The sequence below is a fragment of the Lucilia cuprina genome, chromosome 3 (genome assembly GCF_022045245.1).
Source record: "Lucilia cuprina isolate Lc7/37 chromosome 3, ASM2204524v1, whole genome shotgun sequence".
Lineage (NCBI taxonomy): Eukaryota > Metazoa > Arthropoda > Insecta > Diptera > Calliphoridae > Lucilia > Lucilia cuprina.
In genome coordinates, this window is record NC_060951.1 from 14730926 (window position 1) to 14758323 (window position 27398).

The window sequence follows — 27398 nt, forward strand, 5'->3', positions numbered from 1 at the left end:
GGGTATATTTGGTTTGTGCTGATGTTTGTAACGTACAATAATATTGGTTTTATACACCTTAAAGTATACTAATTGGCTTAGAATTATTTTATGAATAGATTTATGTAGATTTTTATAAAATTTGGTACATGATAAGTAATTTGGGGATATATGATTGAAATCTATTCGAAATTAAGTAATTTTCCATACATTTTGTTAATTTGAAATCAAGTAATTTTGTTTAATTTCATTTAAATTAACTTGAAATCGCAATGAACCACTCTGTGTTAGTATAAAAAGTACCTATTTTAACAACTATGCACAAAACAAAAAATAATAATAAAAATTGGAAAACCAGATATAAACAATATAATTTAATAGATTTTGTGAAGAATTTGTAATAAAAGCGATCAACACATTATTTGAAACTTAAATAAGTGTAATTTACGATATAACCTGGTGGAGACCATTTAAACTCAAATATATTCTGGTGGAGACCATTAATACTTTTGATGAAATTAAGTCCGGATGCTCCATCTTCCTATATGAAGGTATATGTCGTTTGGTGGGTTTTCTCTGGAAAAACGTGTGATAACCAGGCAATATGTTTGATTAATGCACCGCCATCCTAATTAAAACCCCAAAAAAAATATAATTAATATAAAAAAATGTAAGCATAATAGTTCCGAAACAACTTATTGCACATTCACATCTATTAAAAAAATGTAATAACGAATATACATCGGGAGTATTGAAAATTATAAAATATCGTTTGTAAAAATCCTGTATGTTTTTAAAATATAATTTGACTTATTATTCATTATGTTACAGAATCAAAAATAATTGGTCTTACATTCTATAGCCTGGTTAATAAAAACATTAAAAAATTTCAATCAATTTAATCGACGGCGATTATATTTTTCAAAATCCCGAATCCCCGGATTTTTAGAAGCCAGTCCCGATTGGCATCCCTAGTGAAGAGCCTATTTTATGTTTTCAAAAAAAATTGATATAAATTGATATATTCTCTATATTTTCTCTATGGTGCAAACAACAAGTTAATTGAACTCAAATATTAATTTACGGACAAAAATTGTCAATTGTCAATAAACAATTGGTGGAACAAATTTATAAATTTTCATTTTATCCCACCAAGAGCAACCCATTTTGGGGCCGCCGTGAAAAGTGCAAAGGGTCACCTCTATATTACTTAGCTTGGAGCAGAAATTACGTTTGATAAACTAACTACTGCATTAATAGAAGTAGAAGCTTTTATAAATTCTAGACCGATTGCAGCGTTATCAAGTGACCCCAATGACATTGAAGCGCTGACGCCTGGTCATTTTTTGAGGACATCAGTTTTCTAGAAAGATTGCAACGTATTAATACAGCCAAAAAACACTTCTGGCACAGTTGGTCAGAAGACCATTTAAACGAGATGAATCAATGAAAAACGCATCTACTATGCGTTCCGTATTCCTGAAAAAATAGAAATATTGGCGGTCCCATTCGTGGTGTCTGCTAGACACCATTATATTCTAAGTTCTCTTTTTAAAACCTATTTAAAAAAATTCTGTTTATAGTTTAAGGGTCTTGGTTGTCATAGAGAAAAAATAAAGTTATAACCGTTCTCTCTTTTCGTAGTCATATTTAACTTCTGACGTTTAAGCGATTTATTATTTTATATGCTACCGTATTTACTTTATAAATCCGAGTTTTTTGTTATTTTTTCGATTTAAAAATATAAAATGGAAAATATTTTTCAAACTAAATTAATCAACATAAAATTCGAATAGCAAAGAAAACAATAAAAATGTTAAAAAGTCCTTGCGGTCAGACCTCGCTGGTTTCATGTTTGCTTGTAAGTTGTGCGGGCCATTCTTCCTAAAACCATAATTTCATTACTTCATCTTGTGCCCAATTGCAGAAGTTTCTTATGAGTGATGTGTTCTGCTGATATTTTGTTTTAGAGCCAACGTATTAAGTATGTATGTGTCCGGTAAGATTGTTTACAGTTCTCACATTTCTTGGATGAACATATCTTGCGCTGTCAAACATGTCCAAGTAAGAAAATTATATAAATCTTCGAACGGCAGTAACGTTCGCACCCTGTTTTAAATCATTAAAAGTTCACTAATCGATTATTTGCAGCTTTTATGCAAATATGTCTGGAATCTGAAGATCACCAATTACTTCTTAATTGATTTCTCATGCAATTCATGATATTTCAAAATACATACAACACAAAAAGCATTTTTTTTGAATCATCCAATTTTAATAGTTCTACTATTTAAAATTTTCGCATAAAGTCGTGATTGCCAATAGCACGCTAATGTTAAATTATCCATGTTTTATCTAAATCGAACCACTTCGTCTTCATTTGGACTTCTATTTAAACTACATCTTTGTCATGTAACTTTTTGCTGAGTTATTTAAATTTAATCAAACTTTTATATTTTAAGTATTTTTACTAAAATCGTATTTTTTAGCTCTACTAACTTAGCTGCACTTTAATTTTTGCACAGAATATACTCATAAAATTAATGAAAATGCATCGAAAAACTAAATAAAATTTTATACGCAAAAAATTTTGAATTTCTTAGCTCAACTAAAACAGCTGCTCTTTAGTTATAATACATATTATTTTTTCAGTAATAATAATTTATGTGTGAAATAATCAAATGTAAAGTAATCATAAAATAAGTAGGATTTTAAACATGTGAAAAAATATGTATGTAGATGAACACGCTTAAATATTTAATACCTACATGGATCAAACTATTCAGAGTTTTTTCTTATAATAAATCAATTATATAAGGGCCTGGGATTTTATTTCCACTTTTTTGGAATGAAAGCACAAATTTTCATGTGTTAATGCGAACCAATGCAAAATCAATTTTCTATTCGATTTGTTTGAAACTCTTTATTATTATAATTTGACAATTGTGTCTACATCACAGAAAATATAAGTGATTAGCTGTTGATTTGAATTTACTTTACGCACCTCGGCCCCTATTTTGTGGTTCAAATAAAAAAATATATTCACAATTTTTCATAATACAAACACATAATAAATCAATGTAACTTTATATATTTTTAGATTGATAAAGATGAAATTTATTTACGACGAGTAATTGGCGCCAAAAAAGATCAATACTTTTTAAACAAAAAAGTTGTTCCCCGTACTGAAGTTGTAAATTTATTAGAATCTGCTGGGTTTTCGAACTCTAACCCATATTATATTGTAAAGCAAGGCAAAATAAATCAAATGGCAACTGCTGCAGATTCATACAGGTTGAAATTATTACGTGAGGTAGCTGGAACTAGGGTATATGATGAGAGAAAAGAAGAATCTCTTAATATTCTTCGTGAAACAGAAGGAAAATTGGAAAAAATTTCAGAATATTTAAAAACCATTGAAGACCGTTTACAGACATTGGAAGAAGAGAAAGAAGAGCTTAAAGAATATCAAAAATGGGATAAAGCTCGACGAATATTAGAATATATTATCCATGAAACTGAGTTAAAAGACACCAAAAAATCATTAGATGATATACAGCAGCAAAGAAAATCTTCTTTTGAAAAAAAGAAAGTTTATAATATGCAAATCCAAAAAGCACAAGAAAAAATTAAAGACATACAAAAAAATTTAAAAGAGGCAAAAAAAAATGTGACCACAACTAAAGAGGAGCGTTCCATTCTATTAACTGAACAGCAGCAATTATTGAGAGAAAAAACAAAATTAGATCTTACAATTGTAGATTTGAACGATGAAGTTCAAGGGGATAACAAATCAAAAGAACGTGCCGATCAGGAATTAAAAAAACTGAAGATTACAATAACAGAAAAGGAACGTGAACTAGAAGAAGTAAAACCAAAATACGAAGCGATGAAAAGGAAAGAAGAGGAATGTTCTCGAGAATTATCACTTAAGGAACAAAAACGCAAAGAATTGTATGCAAAACAAGGTCGTGGATCTCAATTTTCTTCTCGTGAAGAAAGAGATAAGTGGATAAATACAGAATTAAAGTCACTTAGTAAACAAATAAAGGATAAGATTAATCACCATTCTAAATTAGTAGATGATTTAAAAAAGGACGCAAATGCTGAAAAAGATTTAGGTCGAAAAATCGAAGAACATTCTACAGAGTTGGAACAGCTTCGTCTTCAAATAGATGACCATAACAAAAAATATTACGACCTTAAAAAAACAAAAGACCATTATCAAGCTACACGTAACGAGTTATGGAGAAAGGAAACAAATATGACACAACAACTGCAAACTCAAAAGGAAGAACTTTCTAAAACAGACCAAGCGTTGCGTAGTATGGCTGGAAAACCTATATTAAATGGAAGGGATTCAGTACGAAAAGTTCTCGATAGTTTTATAGAAAAAGGACCTCCTTTTGCCGATATAGCTAAAGCTTATTACGGTCCAGTCATTGAAAATTTTAGTTGTGATAAAACTATATACACCGCTGTTGAAGTCACTGCCGGAAACAGACTTTTTCATCATATTGTTGAATCGGATAAGGTTGGAACTCAAATTTTAAAAGAAATGAATAAGTTAAAACTACCAGGAGAAGTAACATTTATGCCATTAAATAGGCTACAAGTAAAAAACCATGATTATCCTGATGATCCTGATTCAATTCCAATGATATCTAAATTAAAATATGATGAACAACACGGAAAAGCATTATGTTATATATTTGGAAAAACCTTAATATGTAGAAACTTGGAAAGAGCCACTGAGCTTGCTAAAAGTACTGGCTTGGATTGTGTTACATTAGATGGTGATCAAGTTTCATCTAAAGGTTCGCTTACGGGAGGTTATTTTAATACTTCACGGTCTCGCCTTGAAATGCAAAAGAAAAGAACTGAATTGACTGTACAAATACGTGATTTTGAAAAAGAACTTAATAAAATTAGAAATGAGTTAAAACAAATCGAAAACAACATAAATGGTGTTGTTTCAGAAATGCAAAAAACTGAAACAAAACAGGGCAAATCTAAAGATATTTTTGAAAAGGTTCAAGGAGAAATACGATTAATGAAAGAGGAATTAGTTCGAATTGAAAAATATCGTACACCTAAGGAAAGATCCCTTGCTCAATGCACTGCAAATTTAGAAGCAATGAATAGCACAAAAACCGGGTTAGAAGCTGAACTGAAACAGGAACTAATGTCTACTCTTTCTGTACATGACCAACGAGAAATAGACCAACTTAATGAAGACATTAGAAAATTAAACCAAGAAAACAAAGAAGCATTTACACAAAGAATGCAACTTGAAGTTATTAAAAACAAATTGGACAATTTGTTAGTAAACAACTTATTTAGACGAAGAGATGAGCTAATACAAGCCTTACAGGAAATATCGGTTGAAGATAGAAAAAGGAAACTTATAAATTGTAAAAATGAGTTAACTTCCACAGAAAAACGAATAAAAAAAGTAAATCAGGATTTGGAAGAAATCGAAAAAAGGTAAGCATATATTATTTTCACGTCAACTTTATTTTTGTACGAAAATGCAAAATGTTAATCTAGCTGACGTGAACATCCTTTTTTCCAAACAAATTCACATTTTAATAAAAAATATAAAAGAACTACACATTTTGTATGGGAAAACTAAAATAAGTTTATTGTAATAAATTAAATGATTAATTTCTGTCTGTGCAGTGAATTTTATCATAAAAATGCATATAACAATTACATGTATACAGAATTCCTTAGGGCCTTATGCAAAAACGATTATTAAAGTTAACAATGGTTTAATACACACTTTTTACATATAAAAAGGTTTTACTAACCATTGTTAACTTAATATTCGTTTTTTCATAAGGCGGTTCGAATTTAACATTTAATATTTAATTGAAAATAGTAAATTGAATTTTGCATTACAATATGGTATTTTGTCGACGTTTTCTGCTGGTGTTTTAAAAATCGAGTTACCATATTCATTCTAAAATTGCTACTTTTTCATATTGAGTATATTGAAATGTCAAATAGAAAATAATTTCGCACAGATTTTTTTAAATATAAAAAATAAAATCAAAATTCTACGACGTAAATAAGGCTACCTAAATGATTTAAAGCTACAAGAGTCTAGTGCTAAATTTAATTACATACCAGTTTAAAGGACGAGCTACCAACATGCCAACACATTTATCGACCGAAACCGCTGAGGGCCACTCTTTAGTGAAATTAATTAATTTTTTTAGGTAGTTTAAGCGTAGAATAGAGCTGGTTTAAACTTGAGCGAGAAATGTAATAGTGTAAACAGCTGATACCTATACAATTTTTTATTAAAATAATATTTTAAATGTTTTTAAACGATGTATTTTTTTAAACATACATCGATTAAAAACATCAAAAGGGATAAACATTAGATTAAATTTATGCATCGTTCAAAAACATCAAAAGGGATAAACATCAGATTAAATTAATTTTTAAATTAACTAATCTTATTATTAATTGGCATTTGATTGCCAACTCAAAACCTCGCTCTAATCCGAATCACTGAAATATGTATTTTAGCCCGTAGTCACATTACAGTCCTTCGATCAACTGTTTCCATTGGTATCAGAACTCTGAAGAATTTAAAGTAGTCCAACTCTCATATATAGGAAATTACTCTTCTCATCCGTGTGAATTCGACTCTCTTGTGAGAAGTTTAAACTTGTCAAAACACTCAAAAGTTTTTTAAATAAATCCATCGTAATTTACACATAAAATATTTTTTATTTTTTTTTTTTAACTATTTTTTCTATTTATTGACATTTAATTTTTGTTGTTGCTAAATTTGGCATTGAAAATTCAAACAAATTTAAAAATGTATTTTTTTTATAAAACTCTGTGTGTTCAGAATGCACCAACACATATACATTTTTGTTACCAACACTTATTTAGAGTTACAGTGTCCTCATAATTATTCGAATTTAGGTATACTATGAAAAGAAGCCAAATTTAATATTTTTTGCGTGCAAAATAAATAAATTTGTTATTAAGGACTGTCTAGTCCTTAGGTTTCATATCACACTTTTTAAAAAATTTACATTTACTTAATTAACTTAAGTTTTTTTTTTAAAAAAAGTGCATAAAATTATCTCACAAAAGTGTTAGAATTTTTCCTGTATTTCACATTTCATCATATTATACGAAACACAAATTTAAAAATCGAGTGGTTTTTATGCTTAAAATTGTTTTTGGTGTTTACTATGTAATATCAATAAAATGGCGATTTTTAACAATATTTGAATATTTTCTGCTTTTTCCAAAGATAAAACCAAAATTCGATATTAGGACCTACTTAATAGACCCCTTGGGGTATCTAAAAATAATATTTTTTGTTAAAAGAATCTGTATATAAAGGTTTCAAGATATATTTATGGGATCATTCTTCTGCAGCTAATTCAACTTGTTAGAACTTAAGTCCATTTTTATAATACTAGGGTAAAACATTTTCGGGGAATGTTGTCTGGTATGTATTCTTTTGGATATAAGCTTTTATACGTTTTAAGTTTTCAGTATATTGTAGAAGTATACAACTCCAAACATACCTCGAAGAAACGCTTTTCAATATAGTAGAATCATTCTTTTTATAACCAATGGATTACAGGCTGAAAACTTAAATCTACTGTAGAGGATGACGTTTTGTTAAGGCATGTTTTGAAGTTGTATTCCGCTACAATGTCAGGGAAATTGAAAATATATATGTGTTAATATCTACTAGCCAACTTTGCCAGAAAATATCGATCCTAGTGGAACGAAAAGGGGCTTAAGATCCAGATAATACAATTAGAAACAGAAGAACGATCCCAAAAATACATCACGGAAAGTACATTTTCTTACACTGAAAATAATCCATGCTCATCTTTACGAAAAAAAAAATTCGTAACTTCTATTTTCGTAATATTTACAAAAATTTCGTGTAAAATACGAAATATTATTTAATGAAACACTTTTCTATTTTTACGAAAGTACGAAAACCTTTCGTAATATTTTTTTCTTAAATTTTAGCGAAATTAAACATAATGATATTAATTATATTATGAATAAATAAAACTACAACATTTTTATAAAATTTAAGAAAAATTATAATATTGTTCTCGAATTCTCGATTTTCATTAAAAAAAAGGGAAAAATCGTGTGGAGAATAATTTTGAACTAAAATTAGAAATTTATTTTAAAATGAACAAAAATGTTTGAATAAATTAGTATTTGGTAAATATTACCATATTTATTCAAAATTCCCTTTTTTCAATTGATGTAAATTAATTTTTTCAATAATATTTTGTATTATACTAAAATATTTCGTACAATTTCGTATATATTACGAAAGAATTTCGTGGTGCGAAACAACGAACGATTCGTACAACGTACGACATTTTTCGTATATATTAGGCACGTGTACAACAAAATACATTATTTTTAGATAGCTCAAGGAGTCTAATAAATCCCAATATTAAATTTTAGATTTATCTCTGATAAAAAGGGAAAATAAATGAAAACCGCAATTTTAATGATATTACTTATAAAGATGGTACAATCGCCCAAAATAGTGACCCAAATGGGCCAAAAATATATCCCTTCAGTTGATAGTAGTCCCCTAAACAATAAAAGCAAAAAAAATGAAATTTGATGAAATTTGAAATACAGGAAAAATTCGAATACTTTTGTGAGGTAATTTTATGGAAAAAGCATAATTAATTTAAGTAAGTGTAAATTTTTCATGTTATAAAAAGTGTGTTATGAAACCTAAGGACTGTCTAGATAATATAACAAACAAGTATGAATTTATAGTCGGACATTGCCGACCATATGATACCCTACACCAGTCAGTATGTTAAAATTTTGATTTTTTTTAAATAAAGCATTTAATTTGTTTTATTGTGGAATATTTTTACTTATTATTGACAAAAAAAAAAGAGATTTTCTACAAGAGGGCTCATAGGGGAGAAGGGGAAATATGGACCTATCCTTATAAATTTTGGTTGAGGCCCGATCACAATAAAAATTAGTATTGTCAATTATTGTTCTATAAAACCAATTTTTGCTGATTTTCGTTGACATTATGAAACATTTAACGTACTTATGAGCCTAAAGGCCCGATTCGGGGGGTACGGTTGTATGGGGGATAGGAGAAATAATGGACCGACTTCAACCATTTTCAATAGCGATTGAATCAAAAAAAGAGTATGTGCCAAATTTCATCAAATTATCTTTAAAATTGCGACCTGTAGCGTGCGCACAAGGTTTACATGGACACACAGACAGACAGGCGGACGGCTCAGAAAGTGATTCTGAGGCGATTGGTATACTTTAAGGTGGGTCTAGGACTAGCCAATACCCGGTATTCTTCGCTACCCCAATCGAAATTAAGTACATAATAACCAAAAATGATTTATTTAGTTACTAAATTATAAATTATTCTTAAAGGTTTATTATAATTTCTCTTGATGATAATATATTTCATTTAAATTCTAAAATAATACATTAATGATCTATGTATTTCTTAATTGCTAAAATTTAATATATATGCCTTGGGATATACAATATTTTTTAGTTTTAGCCTCTAGTATAAATAGAAAACCCACTTAAAGTTTTTGAAAATTGTAACCACAATAGTTTTCCAGATTAACAATATGTTACATATGAGAGATGCTAAGCAAATTTTTGCAAGTTCGCCAATTTCTATATATATATGAAAAATTTGAATTATCACATCACAGTTATACGAAATTTTGTGTTTAATTCATATATTTGGTGCCAAGCCCCCATTGAAAGTCCGCCCTTTATTTTCTAAATGTTCACATGAATGTCAAAGTTATTTATATAAAATTTGAAGCTCTAATAGTTTCTTAGATATACGATTTTTATATCTAATTTTCAAATGAATGTCAAATTTAAAGATTCTAGCTCTAATAGATTCTCAGATATACGAAATATTCTATTTTCTTTATATGGGGGCTCCAAGACCCTCAGATGAAAGTCCGCTCTTTTTTCTTAAAAATGTGCAAAATTTTAAGAATTTATTTGCAATAGTTTCCCAGATAAACGAACTTTTGTATTTAACTAATATGGGAGGTGCCGCTCCCCTCACGGGTAGTTACAAATTTAATACCCAAAAGTTTACATGGATGATTTATTCGTAAAAATTTTAAGATTCTAACTTTAATATTTTCCAAAATAAACAATTGTTTGTATTTAATTTAGCCCCTAACGCTAGTCCGCCCACTTTTTATCCTATATAATCATATTGACACTAAAGAGGCACATACAAAATTTGAGAACTCTAGCTGTTATATTATCTCAAATATACGAATGTTATATTTTCTTAATGTGGGCGTGGCTCCTCGCTCTCTTGAAATTAAAAAAATAGTAGCCTATTACCTAGATCAGTAGGAAGTACTCATTTCAGCCTTCTAGCAATTCTAGCTCGCAGTTTTTCGTGTTTTTAAATGGCCGTCAGACATACGGACATATCTGTCTTAGAATTTTGTAAGAACCTAGGATATACAAATTTAAGTTTTCTACTCTGGATATTAATAAGGATATATATAAGAATTAAACACAGAAAGAATGAGCTTAATACCTCTCATAGTTTTACCGTACCTGCGATGTGAATCTGAAGGATTTCAGGAAAAAGGCAATTTTTGCCAATAATTAAGTAAAAATTATATTATTACCAATTGTTGCTTGATCAAGTAAATTGCAATTATTATTTCTGAGTCTATGGAAAGTTAGTTCTGATTAAATTTCCGAAACTAAAAATCATTCACCCTCTAAACACCGGGATCAAAATCAAAATTTTGAATATTTTATGTTCTTGAAGAAATAAGAGCATGATGTTGTTAATTTGTTGATGGATATTGATGAAACTTCTTAGAAGTTATTATAACATTCAAATAATACGATAAACCAAATACTGGATATATATTAGGGTGGGTCGAAAAAAAAATGGAGTCAGTCACCCCCTACGATTAAAGATATATTAATAATATTTTCAAAAATATAAAATATTATTAATATATCTTTAATTAAATGAAATATAGGCTTTTAAAATGCTCACTTTTATGCCTAAAGAGCTATTATACAGGTATATAAAATACCTGTGTAGTTCTCAACACAAACAATTAATTTGCTAGGGATATGGTCGAAAACAATTTTTTTAAATTAATTTCCAATACAAAAATTGCATCCTACTCCCTATATTAACAAAAGAAATATCATTTTAATCAGCATTTAATTCTATTAATTAATAACTAAATTATGTAGGTATATAAAAAATTAACTTTTTATTTTATAAAAATCTATGAAAAATTAAAGTGTTAAATTTTATAAAAATGTTTTTTCCATACAACTACTTGTATGTTTTTTTATTTAACAGTTTTTAAAAATGTTTATACTAATTTTTATAAAATGTGATAATTAGCTAAATATGAACCTATTTTTAATAGGTTCATATTTTTAGAGAAGTTCTTTAAATAATAAAAACTAATGTAAAATGAATAATTGGGAATGGCAGACCATATGATACCAGATATGAGCATAACTAAAATATGATTTATTTTTTAATATATCATTTATATTGAATTTTGTCTTAATTTCCATGTACTATTTTTATTGATGAAAAACTGATTTTCTGAAAGAGAGCTAGGATCAAATATGGATCCTTTTAAAATTTGGTGTTTGATTTATTTTCTTATAAGAGATAGATTTGTAGAATTTCATCCTTATTGTAGTGTTTAAGGGGGAATTAATGACATTGATTTTTTTATGAGGGCTAGGGGAATAATGGTCCGATTTAATCTATTTTCAAAAAACTTCGTTCTTGGGTAAAATGAGAAATATCAGCCTATTTGTATAGAATTATCTGGAAAATTTTGACTTGTAGTTTGAATACAAGTCGGATGAAGAAAGCTAAACTACTATAATGCTGTAGAGTATAAAAAATCGTAATAAAAATCGTCTAATGGTGAAACGTAGCTACAGCCAAGCCACAAATATTGAAATATCGTATGTAACGATCGGACTTAAAATGACGACGTAATATATAAAAAACCAAAAGGGCGGTATTTCTAGGCGTGGCAAAAAAAATAATTTTTATATTTTTCGAAATGTTATTAACATATCATTAATTCTAGGGGGTGACTGACAGAACTTTTTTTCCATAGAGACCGACCCACTCTAATATATATCCATTAATTCTTTAAGAAAATTAATTTAAAAAATTCCTTTTTTTAAAGTGATTTTTGTAGTGTTTAAAAAAATCGGTCTTGAATTGACCTCAAGTATGACAGAGGGTTAATTTTTGAAGAAGTTTGATTCCTAGATTTCTGAATATATTTTCGTGTAGTTTGTCAAAATGAATTCATAATTAAATACACAATATTTTGCTATTTTTAATGAAGAATATTAAATATACAAAAACTTGATTTTGACCCCGGTTTTTAGGGTTAATATTTTTTATGGAGTTTTGGAGATGCTGCTAAAATAATGACCCTTTTTTGACCACAGACTTAACAGACTTAAGCGTTATACAATTGGAACAAAAATTCGTACTAGCACATTTATAAATCTTATAATATTTGTTTGTAAAATTTTTCAAAACTAAAACAAATTTTCTTATATTTACTTATATATGTCTTCAGAATCACAAAATTCTCGGGGAAATTTTAATAACTCAACCATTTTTTAACCAATTTTGCGTTTTTCCATCTTTTTGGAAATACAATTTTGTAGACATTACGATTTTGCTATAAAATTGTGCAATAATTAATACTTAAAGCCTCATTTTATAAAAAAAAAAAACTCCAAAAAGTGCCATTTTTCCCATAAAAACGCATTTACAAACTTTGATGGCAATGCGCGGGCTCTTACAATCAAAATAATTGAATAATATTTTACAGTCTTAAATTTGGTTTAAGATGAATCAGTACATGTGTTACAACCCGAATAAGAAAATCTTATACACGCCTTTTTAGAATGGTGGATATAAAAAAATACAGACATAGCTTCAGTATGTTGGCACACTCATGTTTTGTATAGTTTTTTTTTTTTAAGAATATGTAGAAAAATTTTAACAAATGGAAACATTGGAGGTTTGACTTTAATACAAAATCAAATTTGTTGTCAAAATGTATTGAACAAAATTCATGTTTTATGAAAATTATTTTTTGGTTTATTTCCAATTTCAAATGGTTTATGAAATTATGGTTAAAAATTAAAGAAGACGGATTTACAAATTAAAATCGATTTTAAAAAATGTTTAAAGGCTTAATACATTTCAACAACATGTTTTAGATTTTTATAATTTAATACATATTCAAATAACACTTTGTATTAATACAATATCACAAAATGTAAATCTATGGACCTATTTTTTCGAAAAATGCAGAAAAATTAAATAACTTGCAAGTCCAAATTATGCATTATTTGCAACGTTCGTAACAAAATATAATTTGTCATAAAATTTAAAGTATGTACTAGCTTCCAAGATGCAAACCCATTCCTTCCGTTTACAACCGTAGATGGCACATCTACGACACACCCATAGAAAGGCAACACACTCAATCTAGGTATAAGTGAAGGACACGTAAAAACCTACATATTTATCCTGTAGTCACTCTGTGGGGTTTCTGTTGACGGCAACAGCACCGAACTTACCCCGAATCATAGATTTCACCAGGCATCAGTTTTTTTAATCGACATTCTCTTTCATGCTGGTAACGAGCAGCTGTTATGTGGCAGTACTGCTAGGGAAGGAGATATTGACCTGTATGTTAGTCCCTTCGTCGAGTCTTTCCCATGTTTTAAAATGGTTCTCTTTCGCCTATACTCATTTACCAACCTGCTGATGGTGAGTCTTGTATCGCCTGAGTTAGTATTTCGGATGTCAATTCGGATAGAAAATTTAGATGCCTAAAGATGCGTTCGTTGAAGCCGAGTTCATTGGAAGTTGTAGGTGATCGTGGACGGAATGCGCATAACGCTTTCATTTTAAAACAAATATCCTTAGTTTTGACAAAATATAATGATTTAATGCATTAAACAACAATATTGGAGTAGACCTATATTATTATACACCAATATACTTGTAATAAAGTGTTCTTTCAGAATATATAATTAAAAAAACGATTTTAATAAAAAGTATTTGATTATTTATCGTCATTTTTCCGGTTTAAACGCACTACATAAGTAAGGGATATCTCCTCAGTAAATAAGTAAATAAATAAATAAAAGTTCAGTTAAAATTGTTATAAAAGTATGTTTATTTTTCCATCATAAAATAAAATTTTTTTTGAGGGGTTTAATTTTTTCCGTCAGAAAAAAAGCCTCATTTGATGAGTTTTGTTTACCCGGTCAAAAAATTAACAATGTTTTTTATTTTTTCAGTCTCTTAATTTATTGAGTATATCTGACGGAAAAAAATTTTCTCCTTCTTTTTATTTTTTTTTTCATAGTTTTAAACTTTTGGACACTATTTGTATATTGTACTAACTACAGACACTTGTAATATAATTTATAATATAGGTGATAAATTCTTTACAAGCTTATCCCTGTGACATCACTTAACGTATTAGAACTTGGTTGTTGAAATTTTTCACCGTTTTTTGGGAAGGGCGCTGACCCCAATTAATAAAATATACAAAAATTGATGAAATATATACAAAATATACAAAAACAAAACATACAGTAGGGTATATCTCTAGGGTATACATCTACAAAAGTTGGAAAACTTAAAAGTAAATTTTATTAGATTAGGTTGATAGGAATATGTATACTACAAATATCGGGCCTGTTGTGCGATCCTTATCGTGAAAAAAAGTACTGAATGAATTATTTTTCAGTGTTTAGAAACTCAGTTTCCTGCCGGATAAAGGCGTTCAGATTATCTATTTTAGTCCCTGATAATTCTATGTGTCCTTCAGAAATCGATGTCCCAGATACCGAAGTCGGACATTAGAAAGGAAGATGTTCTATTGATTCTTCTTCCTCATCTTGACAATATCTGCAGTAGTCGCCATTAGGTAATCCAACTCGCATTGCGTGATTTTCAAATTTACAGTGTGTCCTAACAGATGGTTCGTGCGCTTTCTATCAAGCCTTGCCCATATCTTCTTTGTGTGAGTACAAGTTGACTCATTTTCCCATCTTGCCTGTGCGGGTTCAATAAACGTGTTATCTATATGTCTTTACATACTCCAATCGGAGTGCAACAGAAATGGTCTATGTCCGATTCGGGCAACTAAGAACCCGCCTTCGCGAGGTCGTAAGCGATGCAATTGCCTGTAAAGTCCCCGTGTCAACGTACACATACGAGCACGATGTTTGAGTATCACGTCATACTATATAAGGATGACCGGCATTTCTGGACTAGTCGTAATGTATAGTATACACCTGGAGGGACTTGATTGCAGCTTGACTGCCGATTCTAAAAGTAATCCTGATTCCAAATTTTGGAATGAGAGCCTCCCACTCGTTCTTCTCGTTTTGAGCCATCTGTGTACATAGATATGCCTTGTGGAGAGCGATCTTCCTCCAGTACAGTATTTTCCAAGATGATGAAGTTGAAGTTTCATCATACTTTAGTATGATGAAACTTCAACTAAGTTTCATCATACTTCAAACTTCAACTAAGTTCAGACATTCTCATTTTGAAGAGATTTTGCTCTCATCAAGGTCACCCCATAGGATCTTCGTGGTTCTACCCACGAAATATATAAAGAATCCAGTCCAGTTTCTAGATGTAACATGTAGTTTGGCGTTGTGCGAGGTAGATATAGCATCTTTTTAATAAAAAATCTGAAGAGTTTTTCGACTATATCATATTTGGTATAGCCCCAGATTTGGGCGGCATAAAACATTATGGACCGAGAAGCAGATTGAAATATTTTTAGTTTATTGTTTTTGGAGATTTTAGGGTTATTAATATATTTAGACCACGTAGTATTAATAGCCAATTTGGAAGCAGAAAGTTTATTTTTTAAATGGTTATTGAACGAAAGATTGAAATTAATATCAACTCCCAGATATTTGTAGCTATTGACTATTTCCACATCTTCATCTCCATAGTGCCATTTCAATGATCTTGAGATTCTCGGACTTGAACGAAATACAATTATCTTTGATTTTGTTAGGTTAGCTTTTAAACACCAGATTTGGCAGTATTTATGTAATGCATTTATCATTTTTTGAAGAGCTGGTGGGGAGTCAGATAGGATAACAATATCGTCGGCGTAAAGAAGAATCTTAATAGTTATACCAGCAACATTAACACCACATGGAAGTTCATCAGCCAGATCATTCACATACAAAGAGAATAAAATTGGACTAAGGATGCACCCTTGCTTTACACCAGTATCAAAAATAAAAGAGTCAGAAAAAGAGTCACCGTCCCAAATACAACTTGAGGTGTTTTTGTAGGAGTTTTGCAAAATTCTTATTATTTTGGATGACAGTCCCATACACGATAGTTTATAAAATAAACTATTTCTGGGAATTGTGTCAAAAGCACATGAAAAATCCACAAAAAAGGCGTATGTGTTATTTCCATTCAGTTTGTTCAGGTTTACAATGTTAACCAGGTTAAAAATGTTATCAACAGTGGAATAGTTATTTCTGAAGCCAGCTTGATATTCCTTCAATATGTTGTTCACCTCAATCCATTCAGTTATTCTAATTAGCAAAATTGAGCTAAAAATTTTACAAATAGTGTTAATTAAAGATAGCCCCCGATAGTTAGATGTAACATTAGGATCACCTTTTTTATATAAAGGTATTAAAATAGATTTGCGAAAACTGGAGGGAATAGTCTCATATAAAAATATTTTATTGTAGAGGGTTAGTAGTAAGTTAATGAAGTAACCAGGAGCATATTTGTAAAACTTGTTTGATTTTAGTTTTTTCAGAACAGATACAAATTCACAGTGTTCAATTGGTGAATCCAAAAAGGGGTTGGAGATGTAAGGCATGGACCACAAAATTGGTTGATTATTTACAGAATTTTGTAGCAGTGAACTAAAATAAGTTAGGAAGTCTTCTGCTTTCAGGATACCCGTAGTATTAGGTTTGTAAGATTTCATAGAATTTGATAAACTCCACCATTCACTACAATTCCTTACTCTATGTAGTAAACTTAAATTTTTATTGTAGTATTCGAGTTTCTTGTTGTTACACAATCTTATATATTTCTGTTTAGCGCATAAGTAACTTATTTTATCAACATTTGTATGATTTTTTCTGAAGTGCTTAAGTGCATTTAACATATGGTTTCGGTAGCGGAAACATTTCCAGTCAAACCATTTCTGTTTGGGTTCAAAAATCTTTTTATTTGATGTTAACACAGCGGCTTGTTTTATTTTCGATGTAATTAAACTAACGATATCATCAATGGGAATATCGGATTGAAGATCAATGTTTGTAGATAGTACTGTGATATTCTCCACATATTTCGCCAAATGTTTGCTATCCCAGCGTAATTTATTTATAGTGGATTTTACATTATTTATATTATTAATAGGACATTTTATTTTCAAACATAAAGGCATGTGGTCTGAGTATGGTTTGGATGAAATAGCAAAGTCATCAACATATTGGAGAAAACTATGTGAGCATATAAAGTAATCAATGACAGAATTGCCCATTACACCGCAAAAACTATACTCTCCATCTGCATCGCCATCAGTCCTACCGTTAAGTATGATACCACCTACGTTTTCCACAAAATCCATAAGTTTTTTACCCTGAGTATTATATATTTTGTCTTTAGAGCATTTATATTCTCGAATATTGGGAAATTTTTGTAAAAAATGTTCATCCACAAATTGTTCATCAGAAATTCTCGCATTTAGATCTCCAAAAACGCAGAAGTTTGTTGGATTAAGTTCAGATACCTTGGTATTAAATAATATAAACATTTACCAAAATTAGCAGATAGTACTACACTATCATTTATATTTTGAAACTTAAAATGGAATTGGCTTTGTAACTCTTTTTTGAATCCATATAGACACCCACCGCTTGCTCGACCAGCTCTTTGAGTTTTCTTCGCAGGAATCCATTGTAGGCAATAATTTTTGAAATAGGTTGTGTACAGATATTGGTTTTCAGATAGTACATGTGTTTCAAACAGGAAAAATAATTCAAACATATTTATATAAGATATAAAATTACCGAATTTTATTGAATTCGCTAAATTAGCTAAATTATACGACAATAAATGGCATTTACTAAATTGCTATTGAGTTGATGGGGCTTGCATAGGTGTATCCTCCCTGACAGAAATTGCCACAGGATAATTGCTTTCTGACAATATTTTTTCCAAGAATTCAGCATTAATCTTTGAACGACATTTTCGATCAATAAGTTAACTCAAGACGGGATGTTAATTTTTTAATATCATTTTTTAGTTTTAAATTTTCTTCCTTTAATTCCTCAAAATCCATCTTAAGTGCAACTAAATCAGCCTTCCTTGTTACATCTTTTAATTTATCATCCAACAGACTACATAATTTATCCCAGAAGGATGCATATTGAGGATTAATTGGGTTGTCAGTTTGCATGTTATCAGAGCTTACAAATTTTTTATTATTATTTCTTGCGGTGTAATCTGGTGATGTTAAATGTATAGATCTCTTATTATTCATTTGATCCGCAGCATACTTTTAGGCATACTCAGTAATTAAATAAACTTGGCAGCCATTTATATGTATGTATAATAGACAGATGTTAATTAAATGGCAGCAAAACAAAACAATATACAAAGCAAATGTGTGATAGTTGATTATAATTTAATGATCCCCACCTTAGTATTATAATATAATGAGAGTGATGGGACCAATATAATATACTACTATTCACGATTAAAGTTGTTTCGGTTCTTCCCTAGTGGTATTATCAATGATTCAATAGTGAGACACCGGACGTGAGCAGCAACACATCAATTGTAAGATTATGGGGAAAACAATTACTATCAGTAGTAAGGAAGCTTAGTGACATTCCACACAGTATTCCCGAACAGCATACGTTGAATTTATTAATACTGCTAATTTCTGAACCAGATTTATAAATTTTTTTTGTTATTAATATTTTATTATTTTAACGCAGAAATTTTTTTTTTTACTTTTTGACACTTCAAAAACAATGTTGCCCATTGTATATTGTTTTTGTCATTCCGTTTGTACCACATTGAAATATTCGTCTAAGACCCATAAAAGTATATATATTCTGGGTCCTTATTAGATTCTAAGACGATCTAGCCGTCCGTCTGTCTGTCTGTTGAAAACACGGTAGAGTCCAAACGGAAGTAGCTAGAGAGCTGAAAATTTGCACAGTTACTTATAGTTGATGAAGTTTGTTTGGTATTAAAAATGGGCAATATCGGTCCACGATTTCGCCTAGCCCCCATATAAGGCCCCCTTTAGAAAATGACATTATCGCCCATAACTGACTAACAAAAGCATCAATAGCGGTGTAATTCGGCACAAACATGTTTAATGGGGATATAAATCTTTTCGTAGAATTTTATAAGGATCGGTCCATAATTGACCCTACCCCCCATACAAAGTCCCCTTCAGAAAATGACTTTATCGCTCACAACTGACTAACAGAAGCATCAATAGCGGCATAATTCGGCACAAACATGTGTTATGGTGACATAAATCTCTTCGTAGAATTTTATAAGGATCGGTCCGTAATTGACCCTACCCCCCATACAATGTTCCCTTCACAAAATGACTTTATCGCCCATAACTGCCTAACAGAAGCATCAAGAGAGGTGATATTCGGCACAAACATGCTTTATGAGGACATAAATCTCTCCGTAGAATTCTATAAGGATCGGTCCATAATTGACCCTACCCCCATATAAAGTCCCCTTCAGAAAATTACTTTATCACCCATAATTGGCTAAGAGAAGCATCAATAGCAGTAAAATTTAGCACAGATATGTTTTACGGGACCATAAATCTCTTTAATGCTCATATCTACCTTAAGAAGCATATATATAACAATAATATTCGACATACAAAAGTTATATAGCAACTAAAATCAGTTTCTTAAATTTTATAAGGATGGGTCCATTATTGTCTAAACCCCCAAATAAGGTCCCCTTTAGACAATGAATTCATCGCTCATTACTACAAAATTCTATATAAACAAGTTTCGTTCGAGCCAAAATCTCCCTATAAAATTTTATAAGGATCGATCCTTATTAAAAGTGATAATATCGGTTCATGTTTTCGCCTAGCCTATTATAAGGCCCCCTTAGGAAAATAACTTTATCGCTAAGAATTGTATCAATGGTAGTGAAATTCAACATAAAAATGTTTAATGAGAACATAAATTTCTTTTTTTATAAGGATAGGCCAATTATTTGTGCTACCCTCCCATATAAGGTCCCTTTGACTTTAATGCTCATATCTGCTCATAACATATATATATATATAAAGCAATAAAATTCGACATAAAAAAGTTTTATAGGAACTAAAATCATTTTCTTGAATTTAATGAGGATGGGTCCATAAATGACCTTACCAAGGTCCCCTTTTGAAAATGATTTTAAGACTTATTACTGACTCAAAAATGTGAGTACATCAGTAAAATTCTACATAAACATGAATGATTTGATGGTGGGTATATAAGATTAGGCATGGCCGAATATAACCCTCTTACTTGTTATAATATTAAATACTTTTTTAGCGCATGCGATATTATTTCTTACATGCAAAACGTATTTAACCCGACGTATTTATCTTCACCCACTTATTTAATCCCTAGTCCTTCACCTAAAGATTGGGCCTTAGTATATGTATATCAGTTGAATGTATCTGAAAGAAATTATTATGTGAAGTTTGACAGTGTTATGACTCAAGCTTATATACAAGTTGCTTCCATAAGTGTGTTTTGATATTATTCAAAAATTAATCATGACTAGATATAAATTTCTTGGAAAACAAACCAAACTAAAAACAAGTATATTCACCTTTGCCAAATATTATATACCCTTCACCATAGTATGTTTAAAATATTTTAATTTTATGTTTTATGCATGCAAAAATGTTTCTTTTTTATGAGGTTTTCTCGGATTTTTGCTTATATGAGCGTTATTTATGGACGGATTTTACTGATTATAAATAGAAAACTTCTAGAAAGCGTAAGGAAAGCATAATGGAGCTTTAGGGAATTACTTAAGTATATTGTAAAAATATCTTTAGGGATATTACAAAACTGTATGGCACTATATGAGGTTGCGGACGAACTGTTCAGATTAGATTCGAACATTGATATAGATAACAGGGAATGGATGGTAAAACCAACCATTTGCCATTATTATAGGTAGGTATTCAAAAGAATCCTTAACATAAACCAGTTCTAGAATATGAGTGCTAACGAGGTATTGCTCAGTTAGGACTTTTGCCAGTAAGGGTAGGTTTTTCTGATGATTTTCTAATTCTTTGGTTAAACCTAGTTTAATCTATATTTTGTGTTTTTCAGTAATCAGTAACGATAACACTGGAAATGCGTATTAAATAAAAATTCCTATGTTTTCCACCCACTGAGTTCAAAAATTTTTTATTTTGCATTGTTTACGCCACTTTTTTAAGTTTTTTTCAAAGTTTTTCAACAAAATTAAATTCTTAACATAAACCAGTCCTAGAATGTTATACTGGATTGCAAAGTATCGAAGGCCCTATGTCCAACACTTGATATGGGGGCTAACAAAATTCAGTCTAAGAACTCGATATAAGTGCTAACGGGGTATTGCTCAGTTAGGGCTTTTGCCACTAAGGACGGTTTTTCTGATAGCTTTCTGATTCTTCTTTAAAATCTAGTTTAATCTATGTTTTGTGTTTTCAGTGTTAGTGTGTATTGATGTATGTATGTGTTGGTGTAAGTATGTATTGATGTATATGTTGGCGTATGTATGTATTTAGTTTTTTATAATAAAGTAAAATCTGAAATAAGCATTTATTTGTAACGGCTACTGAAAAATATTCACGGTGTATCATAACTTCAAGCGACATAGACCTTCTTTGTTGAATGCAGACAAACAACTGAATATACTTCTTTTTGTTATGTGTTTTCTATGTGTTTTTACTCACAGTATTCGCATTGTCTATGTATTAGTGAGAATAACATAACTTCTAACCTGGGTAGTGTTTGGACTCCAACGCATTAAAGACATTTTTTGGTATTTTTAAGAATAACATAAATACTAGCCTGGGTAGTGTTTGGACACCAACGCATTAAAAACATTTTTGGTATTTTTTACTTAATTTCTTAGAACCGGACCAATATTCATAGAGTTATTAAACAACATGGTAATCTACATAAAATGATCTATCATTAGAATATAATCGTGCTGAATGTTATTACAAAATACCTTTATTTAAGATAAACCAAACACATAATAAAAACAAAATTTTTAAATAACAATTTGAAATGAGTTAAAAGTTTAGTGAAATATTTTGAAATCAATTCGTGTTTTCAAAATATTTGCTTATTTTGTCTTTTACTTTTAACAATATTTGTTCTTCATACATTTCTAGCAGTTCGACGGGACAGTCCCGAACTAACCACTTAACCTACCACTTGTGGTGGCCCGTAGCCACCTGACTACCCAGGTTTCCAACCATTTTAACATGGGCTTGTCCTACGAGGATGTCAATCGTCACTCTACACCCTACAAAGAGACAGGAATGACGAGAGTTTTAACGTGAGCGCCTGCCTTGACGGCCTTATCTCACGGTGGTCTTTTTCATCCCCTGGGTAGACTTGAGAACGGTCTACCATCGCCCCTTTGTTCTTCAATGAAGAACGCAAGTGGCAAATTTTGTAAATTGGTTCTGACCGGTCCATGCACAAGTACTTTGATGGAGTACTCGAGCTATCTAATCTCTTGAGCATTGGATGGCCCTGTTGATTCGGCAACAGCACCTAGAGACGTAACCGGTAACCGTAACCGAAGTACGATCATCAATAAGCTGTCTACTTTGTTCTTACTCACAGGGACACACTGTGGTAATTCTGATATGAACAGAGTAAACTGTGAACATATCTGGACAAGGAAGGAAAATTCAATGGTATCAAATGTAGTTGATACCTTTCATCCATCATCATTGAACCCAACACACATCTCATTTATACGACACATTCATAAGAGAAAAACATACGACACATTCATTAGGTAGACGGATGGATGTTGCCCGCTGAACCTCATATTTATCCCGTACCATATACAATTAATTTCCAACGCTTATCCCGAACTATTGACTATTATCTTACATCAGTCCTTTAACCGCCAGTTACTCTCCTCGCGAATTTGGGTTTAAACCACAGCCACTACGTGAATCCCGAAGTAACCTCAACCAACTGACCAGCCAGGATATAGTCCTGCGGGCAACTGTCCACCCGTAGGACCAGATTATGCGGTGCTCTGGTCTGACCTCTAGCAAACTATGCATGGACTAAGCCAAGTAGTAGACTGTAACCAATTTTTCAGTCTCAGTCAGACTGGAGGTATTGGCCACCTCTTTATACTCTCATGGGGGCTACATAAAGAGACAGTCAAAAGACGGTCAAAAATAGTCAAAGGATGGTAATCTCCAAATGGGTTCTTGGAAGTCAGTCACATTACTAGCTATTTAACTGCGATACTTTTCTTGCTATAAAACTAGGACATGGACGTGTTCTAGGATAGTGACGATTTACTTTTATTCTCGATGCATGGCCCAAAACATGTGAATTGGAGTCAGCCAGGTATTAACACATTAATGGAACTAAAATTTAAAAATTTCAAGTGCCTACTCTTTAGAATACTATGGGACAATAATGTGACAATTGATGCGAAAGATATAAATTTGAGTCAACCAGATGGTGGCATATTAGTAGAAACTAATAATCATTTCTCCAAAAGATGGGTAAAATAACTACTTTCGGACGTACAAAAAAAAAAACAACTTTTAAGAGTATAATCTCTAGGCTACTTGAGGACAGTAAAGAAACGACTGTCTGCGCTCCCGCTAACAAAGAGGACACTAAAGTGACGACTGTCATCATTCTCGATTACAAAGGGTACATTCGTGACGAATGACCCAAAACATACGAGTTACAATTATCCAGGTGGTTAACTATTAGTGGAAATTACTGACATTTTCGTATGCATTGAATCTTTGTCGAACTGCTGGGTTATGATAAATAAAACAAATATACAAATATGAAACTTTGGAAACAATAATGTGCTGTTTTTAGATACCGAGCGAGTTGTTTGAGTACAAATTTTACTTGTTGTAGCAGCGACACCTGAAATTACACTTATACACTTCAGGTGTAAGGGCAGCAATTTGAGGTGTTAGTGGATGAGGGTGTTGTTGTGGACTGTGTTGTTGTTGTGTTAGATGCTGTTGGGGAGGAGTGTAGCCGTGCTCGATTGCGTCGATGTTGACGACGTTGAGACCGGTAAACGACTACGTTGTCTATTAATGCTACACGGGGCAACGAAACCATCAGATAGAAGGGTATATATAAGATTGTCATTCCGTGTGTAACACAGAGAAATATTCGATAGTTAGATATGTCCGTCTCTCTGTCTGGTTAAAACACGCTCACGTTAAAACTAAGCCAAATAAATAGACCTTACTAAATTAAGATATTCATATAAAATTTAGTAAAAGTATTGCACAAAAATGCAATATATATGCACAAAAATATTACTGTGAAATTTTTTTCGATCGGTTCATAATTGGTCAAAACAAGATCTCCTCAAAAAAAAAAACACTCAAACACACATAACTTAATACTAAATTATGATATCCATATAAAGGTTGTTACGAGTATTGCTCATATATAGAGAAATAATACTGAGATTTTTTATCAGTCCATAATTGATCATAGCCCCCACACAAGGTCCCTTTCAGAAAAACACTTAATTGCACATAACTCATTACCAATAATATTTTTGTACACATAAATTATTACGATCCGTCCACCCTTGGTTATAGCTCTCATACAAGGTTCCCTCCCGAAAATCACTTTGTTTTCTTGAAATATTTCTCGAAAATATCGGATAAGAAAAAAAAACACAAAATTGTTTTGCTTTTTATACCCTTCACCTTTGTGAGAAGGGTATATATAAGTTTGTCATTCCGTTTGTAATTTCTATAATATAATTTTGCGACCCCATAAGGTATATATGTTCTGGATCCTTATAGGTAGCGGAGTTGATAAAGCTATGTCCGTCTGTCATCTGTCCGTCTGTGTGTTTGTTGAAATCAGTTTTTAGAGGACCCCAGATATTGGCGAGATCCGATTCTTCAATAATTCTGTTAGACATGCTTTCGAAAATGCTATATTCGGCTGTGCCAAATCTTATATACCCTTCACCATAGTGTATTTTAAACATATTAGTTTTTTTAATTTTTTTCCGACTACATTAATATTACGCCAAGAGCAAAACAAAATGAACCACAACAACGCTAAACGAAATAAAAAACAAAATACACAAGGCATCTAAACCAACAAACATCTAAACATACATAACGAAAAATATACAGTGTTGTTGTTTCTTATTTAACAAAGCATGAGGTTGTCAGAGGTTGTCTCGGATTTTTGCTCATATCTCCGTTATTTACCGACCGATTTTGCTGTTTTTTAATAGCGATCTTCTGAACATAATTATTGAAGATTCGGATCTCGCCGATATCTGGGGACCTCTAAAAACTGATTTCAACAGACAGACAGACGGACATGGCTTAATCGACTCCGCTATCTATAAGGATCCAGAATATATATACTTTATGGGGTCGCAAAATTATATTATATGTGTGGCGACCTTTTTTGGTGTTCCCCGCTTCTTATTTTTATTTCTCCTTCTTTTGGAGGAGTTTTAATCCTTGGGACTGCCGCTGGTGTGGGTTTGTTGTTGGGCCGCGGGTCTGTGTCTCTTTTTTACCTTATGACGGTGGAGGAGGGTATGGTGCTCAGACATGCACTGTCTTTCATGTGGGAGTGAGCCAGGCAGTTGAAACAATTGCGATACTTCTTCACCGTTTCCCATCGCTCCCCCACCGACATCTTGCGGAATCAGGGGCATTTACGAAGTGCATGCTCGCTTTTGCATAACCCACAGCCCCGAAGGATCTCGTCTCGGGTGTTTTTTATGTCCTTAGACGTACCGGGAGCCTCGACGGGTTTGCGGTGGATTTCTAATCGCCGGTTCACACTTGACATTTTTCTATGGTAAAATAAAGAGAGAGAGAAATAAAAAAAGAGACAAAGAATACAAATTAGTCCATTTCTGACTTTGGCAAGAGAACAATTTTCACTATTAGGCGGGTAAAAATGCCCGAAGCTGTTCACACGTCCACAGTGCGGACCTTGCTGTCATGCGTCTTCTCTATCCTGCCTAAACGCCATTCATTCGGGTGTAAATTATCCCGACGGAACACAACTAAATCTCCGACTTTGTAGTCCCTTTGCGAATATTTCCATTTAATTCGCCGATGGAGTTCCTTGAGGTATTCCTCTTTCTATCTTTGAGCAATCTGATGATGGAGCACTTTGAGTTTTTGTCATCTATTGGAAATACTCAATGAAAGATTGGAATGATCGGGTTCAGGGGGTGCCAAACGGGTGCTCCTATCAGAAAATGACCTGGGGTTAAAGGGACTAAATCGAAGGGATCATCGCTCACTGCATTTAAGGGTCTTGAGTTTAGGCAAGCTTCTATTCGGGTTATCATTGTCGAAAACTCCTCAAAGGTAAATTTCTACATTCCAGCAATTTTGCTAAAATGAGTTTTTACACTCATAAGCCGCCCATATGAGGAGCACCAGGCGGTATATAATGCCATTTAACCAGCTGAAAACTATTTCGTACAAGTACTTTTTCTCTTAATTGGGATAAAAACTGCTTTCGGTCTACATGGAGTAAATTGGCAGCACCGACAAAAGCAGTTCCGTCGCTGAGTATATGTGGGCAGGACAACCTCGGGCAAAAGCACAACGAAATGTTTCGGTCGACATATCACCGCCGGTGATTCAAAGCAGCCATAATCTGCTGACCTGTTTTCTTTCGATATATCGTACATTCCTTCCAATTATAAATAATTGTAAGAATTAGATTTTTTAACTTGGGGACCCAAAACTCATTTCTAACTAATCTGAGCATTAAAGATCAAGTAAAACGGGCTGCATAAGGCAGAATTTTATAGTAACGTTCATCGTACGTTAAGCCAGGAGATCGAGTTAATGGACCATTGATTGGGACAAATCCATTCGAATCTATAAACGGGTTCAAAGTGAGTAAATTACTCTTTGAAGAAATGGGTTTACCTTTCGAGAGTAGAGAGTATTCGGGAATATAATTTAAAAGAATCAGTCCACAGATAAATCTTTCTCTTGTCTAGATTTAAT

General features: G+C 31.6%; 1 protein-coding gene across 1 annotated transcript in view; it reads left to right on the plus strand.

Annotated features, from left to right (window-relative positions):
• The window catches only part of LOC111686178 (structural maintenance of chromosomes protein 3), a 107382-nt gene that overhangs the window by 48988 nt on the left and 30996 nt on the right, over nucleotides 1-27398 (plus strand). Inside the window, exon 4 of the mRNA XM_046947241.1 lies at nucleotides 3080-5466. Within this exon, the coding sequence (XP_046803197.1) occupies nucleotides 3080-5466 (2387 nt within the window). The remainder of the gene's footprint in view (nucleotides 1-3079; nucleotides 5467-27398) is intronic.